Below are 14883 nucleotides of genomic sequence, written 5' to 3'. Positions count from 1 at the left end.
TCTCAATACTTGCGGCTCACTTTGCTGTGCATAAGCGTACTTGTGGCAGGCTGTACAGCCCTGTAGCATCTTCTCGATGTTCCCGTTAAGCCCTGGCTAGAAAACCAGACGTCGAGCTTTTCCTTTGGCTTTGTTCATACCCAAGTGCCCTTCACGAATGCGGTCGAGTATTTCTCGCCTCAATGACTTTGGGATAACAACTTTGCATCCCCTAAATAAAATGCCCTGTACGAGTGATAAGTCGGATGCAAACGTTGTCAATGGGCCCTCGAGCTTTCCTTTGCCGCGCAAGTAGTCGATAACGGCTCGAAACTTGGGATCGGCTGCAGTTTCCTTTGCTAGGCGATCGATGGTTTTTTTGCATACCAACTCAGACAAAATTCTCGTTGCATAGACTTCCATGTCCTCGTTGAATCCAAGATCTCCTGCGGCACTTGGTGACGCCCTGGACAGCATGTCCGCCAGGAGCAGATGCTTGCCTAGCACGAAGTAAAGATCAAAGTTATTGATGAACAAACGCAGAAAGAAACGCTGAAGTCGTGGAGGCATGTCACGAATAAGTTTTGTAGCAATGCCAATCAACGGACGAAGGTCAGTTTCAATCACAATCTTGCGTACATAAATAAACTGGTTAAACTTTTCGCATCCGTAGGTGATTGCCATCGCCTCTTTTTCGATCTGAGAGTATCTTGTATTTTTGTTTTGCATCGCTCATAGCGCGAGATGCATAGGCAACTGGTCACCAAGTGTCACCGTAACGCTGTGAAAGAGCTGCTCCTAGCTCGCATTTCGAAGCTTATGCAGAGATTTTAGTTTCTCTAGACGCGTCAAAGGTGGCGAGCAGTGGTGGTTTGATCAGATGCTCGCAAATAACTGCGCACTCACGCGCATGGTTCTTTGTCCATTCAAAATGGTGTGTTTTTTTAAAAGACTGCGCAGCAGGTTTGTCTTATTAGCCAGGTTGGGTATGAATTTGCAAAAGTAATTAGCCACGCCTAGCATCCGGTGTACGGCTGCCTTGTTGGCCGGGTGAGGTAAATCGCCTTGTGATGCGCTCAACAAAGGGTTTGGCCACAGTGCCAATGGTACGCGCTGCGCTGGCATTAATACTGGTGCTGAATCCTTGCGCAAAACTATGTGGTACTGTTGATGCAAGCAGCCAGTTTCACCAAATACATCCGGGAATTCTTTGACAATGTCACTGGTGGCATCTTTTCTGACCATGTTTACGTTGCGCGACACCTGACCCAGAGTTTCACTTGTGTCTAATCCCAGAATAGCGGGGCTGCTCTTTTTCACAACGAAAAAGGGGATGCTACAGGACCAATCATTCGTCTCAACTTACAGTGTTGCCACACCGACGTGTTTGATAACACCTTCGCTGTAGGACAGAAGTATGGCACATCTTGGGTAAAGCTTCAGGTCCCCCTTGTACCTTAGGTAGATAGAGTAAGGCAGCAGATTTGCCTGAAAGCCTGTGTCAACCTTAAGCACCACCTTTCCACCCGCAACCTGCGCTTTGACTGTCCCATCTTCCCTGCTGTTGACGTTGCAAATTTATACACCCAAAACGCTGAAGTCATCGCTTTCTTTGGAAACCTCGTCTACTTGACGTTTCGTGCAGCACCCAGCGAAGTGATTTCTTCCTTTACACACGAAGCAAGTTTTTCAAAGGCTGGACACCTAGCACGCGCGTGAGAGCGATTGCATTTGGCACAAACGGGCTGTTGCAATTTTTTAACCACGTCTATCTGGTTGTATGCATGGGACCACGCTTCATTCTGTTGGGCGGATACTTCCGCAGCTCGACATATTTACCTTGCTTTGTCGAGTGTCAAGTCCTTCTCCTTGAGCATTTTTTCGCACATCTTGACGTTGCATGTGCCGAAGACTATCTGGTTCTGTATCAAAGATTCTGACAAGAAATCGAAGTTGCAGCGGCGTGCCTGTCTCTTGAGGTCACGTAGAAAATGCTCAAAGGGTTCGCCTTCTGCTTGTGTTCACATGCGGAACAAATATCTGTCAAAAACCTCATTTTGCTGCTCTTGGCAATATTCATCGAACTTCTTCACAACCGTCTCGTAATCTTGCTTGCTTTCACTCTCAGAAAAAATGGAAATTGTTGAATACTTCGAGTGCTTGGTCTCCCGCAAAGCTCAGCAGGAGCGCGGTCTTGACAGCTGGAGTCCTGGGTTTCTTCGCTGGTGATGTCGCCTCCAAGAACAGCTCGAACTTCTGTTTGAATCTCTTCCAGTTCTTTGCCGTGTTTCCGGATAGCAGCAAGTGTTCTGGTGCCTTGAGAAGTTCCATTGCGAGTGCTCAATTTTGCCAGGCAGCCGTGGCTTCCAATTGCATAGACCGGTTACTGCTTGCAGCTTGCGGGCCGATTTCATCTACGCCGCGGAGCGACACGCCCACTTCTGACACCTTGTATGAAATCTGTGACGAGTGGAAGCCAGTAACAAAGACCGTTTTTTCTAACAAGAAATGCGTATATATAGTATGCAGCATGATAACCGCGTGTGGTCATTATCTAAGATTAGTTTCGTTGACGGTGGTGCATGCGTGCGCATGGCTTACAAGCATTGCTCGATCGGTACAATCACCACGGCCACCAGCAATGCACGTTTGCTGTTTTGATACAACAGTCGAAAACATAACTATTCAGTTCCAGCAGCTTTCACGCCCCTTGGCAACAATTACCGCCCTGCCTGACTTGTCCTCGTACATAGCGCACTTTGGTGATTCTCCTACACAAAATTTTACCGCATGGATCAATGACATCCGCCGCAGGCAACAGCTTGCCGCACTGACGACGCTACCACACGCCTTATTGCCGCAAGCAAGCTCAAAGACCCAGCTCTAAGTTGGAATGTCACCTTTAGACGTAATCATACGACATGAGAAACGTGGAGCGCGGCTTTGAAAGAGGCATTTTCATTATAATTGGCATTCACCGAGTGGCAGGAACGCGTCATCAGCATTCGACATAGCTTAGAGAAGAACCTACAAGAGTACGCTTACGCGAACCCATGGGAGATTCACAACTACCTCGTAATGCTTGCCGGCGCTCAGAAAATGGACTACTTACTGCAAGGCCTTAGTGAGGCCAAAGTTATTGCAGCCATCACGACTGATCGACCTTCGACGATGCGCGACTTCATATCAACGTGCACAAGCCTGGACAAGTGCTTTCCAGGATTATAGTGTGATGAACTCGAGTGAAGCCATACGCCCTGACTTGTGAAGGCGTGCCCAGCCATTTATATCTTATCCGCGTGTTTTGTTGAATAGTTTGTTCAGTGTAGAGTTTTTGTTGGACCAGCACAAGCCTCACAGAATAGTACCGACGTGACATAAGGTTTTCTGCTCTCGGAGTACTACTGAACTGACAAAGAAAAAAAAGTCCCACTCGTTCAATGAAGACTCTCGTTTCCCTCCGGATACGGAGTGAGACTATTGTGCAATTTTCGGTTATTTTTTCGGTTGCCGTGCTTCCATGCCCTTGTGAGTGTGGTAGCGTTAGGAGGAGGCCGTATTTTTTGCTCGCGAACCAAAGTAACCTGGAATAACCTTATTCAATATGGATAAATTTCTTGTACTTTAGCAAATTTCCTTTGCTAAGGGTTTTTTTTACTACATACACGCTGACGTAAAAATGAACCATCGTTCTTCAAGGTTGCAAGAGCAGTAACTTTTTATCCTGCTTCGGTTTTTGAGGGAGTATAGAGAGAGTAGTTTTTACTGTCTTTTTTATGTTTCAGGGGTGAATTCTGAGAGTTAGTTCAGGCGGTAAAAATAGAATCTGACGGGTGCAATCGGGCGTTGAGTCCACAGTTTTATTAAACAACAAATGACGCAGAATTGATGACACATACAGAAGTTACCATCATTAGAGAAATCAACATAGACACGGCCATACACATAACACAGCGATTGCAGAATAAAAAAACAATCTGAACGGACTGCTCGCGTTATGCAACAGTACTTATACAATCCTGTATATGTAGGCACAACATTTTTACCTGCCATGTAGTGCTGGTAGGAGCGCTATGTCATTTTGCATCGATAAACTACAAATGCTAAGTGCACGTGTAAAATAAAGTCACTTGCAAGTGGCCGTAACACCGACCTTTTAGTGTAAAGGCACCTGATCTCACCTTTTTGATTATCCAAATATTTAGCTGGCACTCCAACCTGTTGGCGCCACCCGCGTTAGAACTGCTAATGTACAAGTCCACAAATTATGCCTAAACCACGGCAGTTAAATCATTTACATTGATTGCACAAACACAGCAGTAGCACGTGTTCAAGAACGCGGCCAAAGAGCGGTGCCGCGCCCTCACAGGCTCCGTACCGATGGTGTCAGTAGGCGTTTTTAAAGAGCATGGTTACGCTATGAAAGACATTTGGCGATCAGAGAGTGCACAATTTTTATCTTCATTTCAAACACAAATGATAAACGCGTGTCCGATATTTCCGGCGTCTTAAGGAGACCGGTACTTGGGACGACAGAAACGGACTACTGCCCGGGTATTCACCGTGCTCACAAAGTGGTTCTAGGAGCGAAGGGAAGAGAACAGTGAGCCCCGTAACTGTCTGAATCGCGGTGCGACACGTCAACAGTAGCTCACAAGAGATAGGGGTGAGGAGGGATTAAAAGGATAGGATCAAAGGTATATAGAGAGAGAAAGATGCGCTATGCAAGCGAGTGAGGACATATCGATGGGATAGGAGAGATAGAAAAGATAGAAACACGGTCACAGAAGTCCGAAGACGGGGCACCACTTGCGAGAGCTCTTGTCGGCATCAGGAGATGGGGTAGGGCAAGTCCAGTAGGTCAGAGCTGCGCTTTCGTCGAAGGTTGGTGTCAGGAGATTACGTGGGGCAAGCCCAGTCGGCCAAAGCTACGCTGATATTGGAGATCGCGAGAGCACAACCGGTCGACACGGAATACAGCGAGCGAGTCCCCGCGCTCACCCGCGGCTGTTCGTTGTTTGCGTCTGCCTCGTATCGGTGCGGGCGTTCGCGCTGGATGTTAGACAACACTTGGCGTATGAAGTGGACCATTTGGGCTGCACTTTATTCCAGCAGACGTCGTCTTCTGAGGAATGAAATCTATGCGACGCTTCTTTCACCTGCCCCGGACACGCACTCACACTGGCCGCTGGCCGGCATGGTACCAAAAACATAGCGAAGCATTTCGCTTAACGCTTTGACGTTGTACGGTCACCCTCAAGGAAGCAAACACGGACGACGACACCAGATTTATTTTGGTACCGCTGGAAGCTCTTCGCGATTCTGCACGGAAGCGAGGTAGCCGTGACGTCAAGGTTCGGAGGCTCGCGTTCGGAAGCGCCATGCCACTCGACGTTAGAATAAGCACGTGAGACTCATAAGGTCAACCAGACACATACAGCGCGAGCTTCTTACACCACCCGTCTCCAGGGCCACCGGACAGCGAAAGGCAACGATTAGCGGAAAACTGCCAAACAACTTCCCAATAGGTTTTTTCTTTTTATTAGAGCAGGGCTTTTTTTTATTGCGATAGCAATTATGTAGACACTCTCGGCTGGATTTCGCCGCCGGCGTCGGTGTTCATGTCATGCACCGAATACGCGAAAAAGAAAACGAATCTCAGAAAAAGAAATCCGGCGCGCGGAATCCAACATGGGACCTCCGCGTCGTGAATGCGAGGCATTACCCACTGAGCCATTGAGAAGTACCTCCTACAACGTTCAAACGGCAAGCTATTCATAGCTAACACTTGCCGCTGTTGGTGGCCATTTGAGGGGGGGGGGGACTACCGTGATATCAACATTATCACCAAGATGGCGTAATAAGCGCGCGGCGGCTCTCATCTTTCACGCGTACTTTGGTTCGCGGAGAGGAGTAGAGGACGATCTCCTGCAGGCACTTATCTCCCGGTGGTGAGGATCTTACGGTATGGCTGGCATTGGGCTTGAGCTGGAACGATTCTGTTGTAGTTACGGGGCGCACAAAGGTCCCTGCAATTAATGAACAGCATTCCTTTGCGAAAAGGGCGCGCTTTTAAGACACAGCGAAGTAACAAATGAGACGCTTATTCCCGTTCATCTCTGCCTGTGAGTACGTTTCGAGCGTCATTTGTGCGTGAAAAACGTGGGGCACGTTTCGATCTGCCTGGCATTCTGTGCGTGATTTTCCAATTTGTTGCTATCACGTTCATTTCTTCACCTTTGCGGCGAAGTTGTGCCCTTTGTTTTTTGGTTCATGGAATTTTTTTCTCGCTCGTTGTGCTTATGAAGCTCCCAGTTCCAGTGACTAAGCGTTGACTCGAGGTCAGCCATGAGGCTCGACGATTCCGTACCAGTCCTTGAAAAAAAATCACAGCATGCCCACGGAGTGAATGATGTTGAGTGGGGCGAAGCGTCCGTCAGCCCGTCCGTGCTTCCGTCCATCCGCGCGACCTTCCGTGCGTCCATCCGTGCGTCCATCCGTCTGTCCGCACGCCCGTCCGTGAGTCCGTTCGTCGTCTGGTCTTTCTATCCGTCTGGTCTTTCTATCCGTCTGTCCGTGCGTCCATCTAGTGAACACTCCAAGTACTGCCATCTCCCATCTCGCATCCCCTGTGGCACATAACCACCACCGGTGGCTTTCTACTACTACTACTACTACGTACATTGGAGGATGGACACACCCATGGCTTAAGGAGCTTCGCCCCTAAAAAACATTTGTGGGGCTCGAATACATTCAGTATTACTGTGAGTGCCGCCTCGTGGGGGGGGGGTCACGTGGTAAAAACTCACAAACAGTGGTTAAAATTCACGTCATAAAAACAATCTCGAGGTTAAACTGGATTCTGACACTCTTTTACTACGTTCCGCAGAGGTGGTCGTAAAACTATGTCACGTACAACCTTTTACTCCAGCACGATGTAGTATTTTAAACCCTAGAGAGTTTTTAGAGGTTATGAGCGGGAAAACCCTCAAGCTCAGGTAATTTTCGCTTACAGTTTACGTATTTATTCCAGTTCAGCAGCGTTTTTAAGTTTCGGGCTCTGACACTTGTTCGTCCGTGGTTGTCCTGCGTATGCTCCTTTCATGCGTGCTTTCACCTTGAGGTGCACGCTGCAAGTTCCGAGTTTCTTAACGCTCATCGTGTTTTTCGTGTGACTAGCATTCATGCTTTTATCTTTGTGGCAAAACACTGCACAATTACTGCTCAACCTCCTCTGCGAGTACACGTTTCTATGTCGTGTTATACCAATTCCTAAAATAAGGGATCACATGTTTTTTTCGCTGCAAATGTTTTCATTTTAGTTAAAGTTATTTGATTGTATGTTTGAATGTTTGATTGATTGATTTATTGACTGATTGATTGACTGATTGATTGATTGATTGAAATGCATGCGAAGAGCCGTTGGATGGCTGAGCTGCTATTCAACAAACGTTCGCTGCCCTCGGAGGAGACCATGTTAGAGGAAATCCTAAACAAGCGAGAGTCCATGCGGTGCCGCTACGTCACGTCACCGCGCCACATGATCCAGGAGGACTGGGTCAACTACATGGATGAGCTGGCCAGTCAGATCGGTGCCAGACCGAGAATCTTCAAGTACTTCTTCTCGGACAACGAACTCTTCCGCGCGCTGCTCGGACCCTACGTGCCGTACCAATTCAGGCTCGAAGGCCCGCACGAATGGTCCGGCGCGCGGCAGGCCATCCTCGAGTCACGCCGCAGGGTGATGTATCCGCTAAACGAGCGATGCACGTCTTTCAGCAAGAAGGGCTTGTCAACGTTCCTCTTTGTTTTCTTTTTCTTTTTCGTGCTGGCCATTGCATACGTCCTTTCCGGACTATGAGAGCAATCCTAGTTGCTTCGCTCGTTCTTATTCATAAGGAGACCACATGCTCTTGTTCATACCTATTGAAAAACACATCATACAATGAAAGGGCATTGTGCCCCCTAAAATGTGTAAGTTAAGCTGCAATGAAGTAGCACAAAATTCTGCTTGAATATTTTGTCAAGGCATAGGTGCCAGATGCAAGTGACATCATCTGTTTTGTGCTGATATACCGCTGCGTATGAACATAGCACGCCTGGCACTATAAACAGTGCTTACGGGCTAGACGCATACACAGGGATGTAGAGCTTACCATTGACCTTGATCTTCTAGGTAATATCGTGTATTATTTTGTTAGAAACAAAGTGACTGCTGCTTCGCATTGTCTGTTGCCCTAGCTTTTCAGAGTGTTCCTTGCTAGCACATGTTCCCTAGAATTGGCGTTTCCCGTAGACGCGCTTCGACAACATACAGCCATGGCCGCAAAACCAGCAATATCACTTACCATTGACCGATTGCGAGAACCTTGCAACTGAAACACAGAGTTCACAGCTTAATCCTATTCTAAAACTACAAGTAACGCTATATCTAAAAGTTCTGCTCTTCAAAGGAGCACTACATTCACCTTCGAGTGACTGGCTGGTATCTCATTGATCGCATATAAAAAGTGAAATTGGTCAAACACTGCCGGTGGAGTTGACAAGAACACTCACGGCACCAAGTACGCTATGTTGCTGAGAGTGCAGGTAAGGTCACTCATACTACAATTTATTGCAGTGAGTAATAAAGAAAGTAATACACCCTTTCGAAATATGTAATTAGCAGTTTGCAGCCCCGCTGTGTTGTTTGCTTCACAAAAAAGTTTGAAAGCCTGTTGCATTCCCTGTTGCGCTGACCATTACAAATTCCTCACTGTGAATGTGAAGTCTTACTTCATACTTGCTATGTTTTTCTACGTTATTCCAGGTGTATAAATTAAAAGTTTACGAATTATGTGAATTGGCAAATATCTTTTGTGTTATATACTTGTGCTTCGCTAAATAGATGATTGAATAAACATTCATTTGATGTGTAGCCCTGCCAGAGTTCTTCCAATTTAGCATGTGGCTCATTGTATGCTTTGAATGGTAAGACAGCCAATTCTTGCCAGAACCCTCTTTCATGGGTATACATGCACTCAGGATTTAATGGCTGAAAGGAATTCTCGCCCACTTATGATATTTAAAAAAACAGCTCCAGTGCACAGAACCAGCTTGTCTAACACCAGTGGCGTAGTTAGAAGCTTCTACTGGTATTAGGGGAGGGGGTATGGAAGTTGTGGCAGCGTTCAAATCTCCCTGGTTCCGCCATTGTCTAACACACGCGAAGAAGAAGGGGATCATACGTAAAAAAGGACAGATTGGTGGGCTATTTCGTTGTGCGCAACTCAGAACTATAGCGCAATTATTCACACAGACGATGACAGAAGACAGGACACAGCACTGTGTTCCAACTTGTTCTGTCTTCAACTGTGTGAAGTTTTGCGCTACAATAGACCTTTTTCAAGCACACTAGCATGGGAAACGGGCCCGAAAGCGCTTATGAGAAAAGTTGGTACGTCGCAGCAGCCACCGCGATGAGCGTGCGGGCCTCACGCTTCAACTTTCCGTTTGCACTGGGCTAGCGCTTCTGAGATCAAGTGAACTCGGCAAGGTGTAATGTATTACTGTGTGCCTCACTCAAAAACTTCAGTGTTTAGGTGTGATGGCCTGTTTACGATTCGCAGTTGTCCCCCTGTTCAACCAGCTCAGCGGCTCAGAAGAGTCAGTTAATATTTTTATTGTTTAGCGTCAAACCACCTTCGGCATAAATAAAAAGAAGTGAAACATAGTTAAACGTGCAAGCACTCCCATAATGTCATGGATGAATTAAGAATCAATGTCTTTTGAAGCTGCTTCCAAGTAAATTGTACGGTTTTGGTATATTTAAAGAATGCTAAATTGGGGGTGCATCGCGCAAGTCACTAAGAAGCAGAAAAAAGCAAAAAACAAAGGCACCTGTTTACAGTTGGTAATTAAAGTTCAGTCTCTTGTGGTTTAACGATAGCGAAGGTTAATTGACTTAAACAAAGTGTGTTGTTCTCCAAGATAAGTCTTCGAGATTTCCACAGTGGTCTGGTTAAGGTGACTGTGTAAGATTACCAGATCTTCAAAGGCTAAATTGAATTTGTATGGCTCGCACTGTGAGGTGCGATGAGATGGCTCCATTAATTAAATTTTGATGCTGACTCTGCAAGGCTACCTGGCCTTTAAATATGACATTGCATTTGCATGACTAAAAACGCGAGGTGCGAATAAATGGTTTCAATTATTAAATTTTGATGCTCTATCAGGCGCGTGTTGATACATCAACCAGTCTGACCAAGGCATATATGTGCACACAAGAGGAATACAGTTAGAAACATTTGCACATCAAATAAACGAACAACTGGCAGGCCTTTTATGGTACTTTTCTCTGCCAACTGCAGATCATTGCGACCTTTTGCGCTCTACGGAAGAACTGTTACTAAGCTTATTGGGCGAAAAACACAACCCTCACTTCGTAGCGCTTCCCAATTTTCGTTTGGACTGCGCAGAACCACGGCCGCTGGATGAAAAATCTCATGGTTATACGGCCCTCCCCGTGCTCTAATACCGGCGTGACAGGTCTAGTTTTCTTGAGGGGAGGATTCTTTAAGAGAAAAAAGAAGGAAAAGGTGAAAAAGCATGAAAATGGGGTATGGAGTGCACAAAAACTGTTTTTCATGTAAGGACACCTCAACCAATACACTCGTAAGGGAACGGGGAATGAAGAGACAGGGTTAAGAAAAAAAAAGAAACTAGCGTGGTGGGAGGAGGAAACGCTTCATTGTGGTGAATGGCTTATAAAAGTCGCCTGGACAAACTCGTGTCCTCAAAACTCGCAAGGGCAGAGCGGCGATGGTCCTCGTAGCCGGTGGGGTGTAGGAGGTCCTGCAGGGTCGCACACGGCAATCTGATCAGACGGTATCTCTTCACGAGCTGATTGAGCGCTTCACCAAGAGCAGGACTCTCACACAAGAAGTGGGACAGTCTTTCCACTGCGCCGTCGTGAGCGCAGCCCAGAGGGCTCGCGCCGCACAGACGATGCGTCCATTCAGCTGGCCACACGGAGTTGGTTCTCAGGGCTAGGAGGAGCTGTCGCTCGCGGTGGGTGAAACCAGTCGCTGCCATGTGTGGAGGGGGGCGTCAGGCGGCAACCCGAGCGTCGGGATGCTCGCTCGTGAGCTCCCAGCGAAAGTTGTTCGGTGCCGATTTGAAAGAGCTTACATAGTCGGTTAGCGGGGTCTCGGCGCAGTAGGTTCGTTTGGCAAGCTTGTCTGCCGCCTCGTGCCCCGCGATGCCGACGTGTGGTGGGATCTACTGAAGCACACGATCACAGCCGCGCTCTTGAAAGGCCAGTAGGTTGCGTGCAGCGCGCTGAGCCTGAAGCGGGCCAGGTTCCCTCCTCGGGAGCTGACTCAGGGCCGGTTTTGATTCGCAGAATACTGTTGCGCTCTTGACGGCTGTCGAGTCGCGTAGGATGTCGGCAGACAACAAAAGCCCGACTAGCTCAGCTTTTGTCGAGGATGCACAATACCGCAAGCGGCAGTGTCGCTGCGAGCCAAGCTTAGGGGCTATGCAGGCGGCAGCATCAGAGCCATCCCGCTGGACGGACCCATCAGTGAACATTTACGTCCTTCCGGCCAGGTCATCGTACAATTGTGCCGCAGCCTCCTGCGTTATGGCAATGAGCGTGGTGTGCGCTTCGATCGGACTCCCTGCCAGTGCAGGTTCGCTCGAAGGGGCACTCGCCGGTGAGGCGGCGGCCAGCGCGAAGGGCGCGCGAGATCGCCGGCCACGACACCATCATATACATTCAGGAGTTGCCAACACGGGAATTTGGCACAACACGTATCCGCACGAGCAGGCGGCCAGCATCGGGTGCCTGGTGAAGACGCTCCAAGTGGCACAGTGCGCGCCGGTCCACCATGAGCGACGCAGGCTACGCGCGAGCTTCCGCAAGTGTCTCGGACACACGGAGCTACGAGGCATTTCGTGACACATTTATTTTATTTATTTTTATTTATTCAATACTGCCATCCACCCTTTGGCAGCCAGGGCAGGAGTGGTACAGTGCAGAGTTTGAACACAAAGTTTACACACGACCAGTAACACGGTCCGTGGTACACAGGGAAGCAATAATGCAGTAAGCTTACAGATTGTCACGACACACAAGCGTACGCAATCAGTAACACGGCCCACGATTCGCAAGCAGTAATTCTCGTTACAAATAGCTACATGAATATACAATAAAACCGGCAATGCTAGTCTAATGCAAAACACACAAAGTACACTACGTGCATTGACCAGGAAGCGTGAAAAAAAAATTAATCGGATGTTGCCATGTAAAGATAAAAATATTGCGCAAACAAACAAAAAAAAGAAAAAAAAGACAAGCAGTGTGCGTTGTGGCATGGTAGCAAGATAACACGTGAAATACGTTAGTTCAATAGAACAGGGGAACTAGACCAGCACTTCCAATCATACACAATTTTGAATAGCCGTTGAAAAAGCATTTTGATTAGTTAAGTTAGTAACGTCGCGTGGCAAAGTGTTCCATTCTGCTATCGTTCTCGGGAAAAAGGATGGACGGTGAGCGTTTGTTCTCGTGAGAGGCATTAGGATTGTTTTGTTGTGCTTGTTCCGGGTGGGGCGTGACATGTTGGATTCGAGATAAGTATTGAAGTCAAGCTTAGAATAACCATTGACTATGCTGTGTAATATTTTAAGTCGATGTAACTTACGGCGGGACTCTAGTGTTGGTAGGTCAGAACGCCTGCGCAGTTCTGTCACGGATACTCGCCTGCTGTATGCGTTGTGAATAAATCGCAGCGCTTTCTTTTGTACCCGTTCGAGCATCGCTGAATCCGTCTTTGTGTGTGGGTCCCAAACAACGTCTGCATATTCGAGCAAGGGGCGGACCAGCGTAGTGTACGCAACGGTCTTCGTTCTGCTTGTACAGTGCTGAAGTCGGTGTCTTAGAAGCCAAAGTCTGCGCAGTGCAGATGATGTAATATTTTGTATGTGTTTGTTCCAGGTGAGGTTTGATGTCATGGTTACACCCAAATATTTGAACTCGTTAACAACCTCTAATTCAACATTGTTAATTTGATAAGCATATTGAAATGGAAACTTTTTGCGCGTTATTGTCATTTGGCGGCACTTTGTTGTGTTGAGGCTCATGTTCCAATCGGCACACCAATTACTAACAGCTGTTAAGTATTTGTTGAGAACTTTCTGGTCATTTACCGATTCAATAGGGAGATAAACAACGCAGTCATCGGCAAAGAAACGGAAATGCACCGGACAGTCGAACTGTAAATCGTTTAAATAGATAATGAAGAGCAACGGACCTAAGACGGAGCCCTGTGGACTCCAGAATCAACTGATGACAAGTGAGAGGCAGAGTCACCTATCTGAACGTACTGATACCGGCTTGATAAGTAGGAGTCCAACCACTGAGTTATTTTCTCATTTTTGACCAAGTTTCGAATTTTTCACATCAGGTTGCTATGGGGTACTCGATCGAAAGGTTTTTCGAAATCGAAGAATATAGCGTTAATTCGCCCCTCCTTATCTAAAACTTTTGAGATGTCGTTAGTCGTGTGTATTAGTTGTGTTACCGTGGAAAATACACGCCGGAAACCATGTTGATTGCTCGTAAAAAACATGTTGCTCTCAAGATACGTTACTAGGTGTTTAAATATAAAGTGCTCCAAAACTTTACCGGCTGTACACAAAAGGGATATGGGGCGGTAGTTTATTACAGAAAGTTTATCGCCGGATTCATGCACAGGAGTAACTTTTGCAGTTTTTCAATCGTCTGGAACCACACCGCTTAGAAGACTTTCGTTAAATATAATGTAAAGGTATTTCGAGCACCACTCCGCATACCGGTAAAGGAATGCATTTGGTATTCTGTCGGGACCTGCGGACTTTTTAGGGTCAAGGTTGAGCAAAGCCGAAAATATTCCCGGCTCGGTAATAGTTATATCGGGAAAGCCAAAGCCAGGAATATTGAAATTAGTGCAGCACTGGGTTGCACGTACAAATACGGACGAGAAAAAAGTATTAAAGGCCCTTGCTATCGAGCAGGCATCGGACACTTCCCTGTCGTTTATTTTAATTTTGCCGACTGGGTCTTTCTTTTGGGTGATGTGAGTCCAGAACTTCTAAGGGTTGGTGACAAGAAAGCCGTGCACCTTAACTATAAAAAAATGATACTTTGATTCTTAGACTTTTTTCCGTAGGTCAGCCCTTAGGGAAGGTAACACGTTAGGCGTTTTGGGCGCTCTGGAGAGACGCTTAACACGACGTTTTAAGTGAATTATGTCACGCGTAATCCACGGGCTTTGGCGGTTAATCTTTCTTTGTTTTTGTGGGACATATTTGTTAATACAAGTATGCACGGCCGTCTTGAAGTGCAACCATAATCCGTTTACGTCGAGATACCCGTTATTGTGTTTGCTCTTAAAGGTGTCGAAATCTAGTTCGAGGAAGTCCAAGATACTTTTATTATCAGCGCTGTTAAAATCTCTAAATGGCTTAATGATTGCCCGCGAAGTTGAGGGCAACATATGACTTTTAAACTGTACTATTTCGTGATCTGAAATTCCGGGCAGAACATTGACATCAAAACCGAGCCGTTGAACGGGTTCAGAAAGAAAAACAAGGTCAAGTAGTGACCTTGAGTTTGTCGAAACACGAGTAGGTTCATGCACAATTTGGCCTAATTTACAAGAAAAAACAACATCAAGCAGTAGTTCGGAATGATCGCAGGTAGGAACGGCACGCATCGAATCCCAGTCGATTCGGGGCAGATTAAAATCACCGCAGAGTACCATATGCGTGTAGCGCTTGGCATACACGCCTACATAATCTGCAAATGCTTAAGTACTGTAATGTTGGAATTTGGTGGTCTGTAAAATACACCGATAACGATGTTGAGTTGCGGATGGTGAA

At 46.9% G+C, this 14883-nt stretch overlaps 1 protein-coding gene across 1 annotated transcript in view; it reads left to right on the top strand.

The window, feature by feature from the left end:
* Positions 1 to 8896, top strand: part of LOC119163497 (flavin-containing monooxygenase 5) — a 39392-nt gene extending 30496 nt beyond the window's left edge. Inside the window, exon 5 of the mRNA XM_075876082.1 lies at positions 7397 to 8896. Within this exon, the coding sequence (XP_075732197.1) occupies positions 7397 to 7840 (444 nt within the window). The 3' untranslated portion in view covers positions 7841 to 8896. The remainder of the gene's footprint in view (positions 1 to 7396) is intronic.
* Positions 8897 to 14883: the final 5987 nt, after the last annotated feature.

This window comes from Rhipicephalus microplus, chromosome X (genome assembly GCF_043290135.1).
Source record: "Rhipicephalus microplus isolate Deutch F79 chromosome X, USDA_Rmic, whole genome shotgun sequence".
Classification (NCBI taxonomy): Eukaryota; Metazoa; Arthropoda; class Arachnida; order Ixodida; family Ixodidae; genus Rhipicephalus; species Rhipicephalus microplus.
Note: the sequence above shows the minus strand (reverse complement) of the source record. Positions and strands in the feature narration are given on the sequence as shown.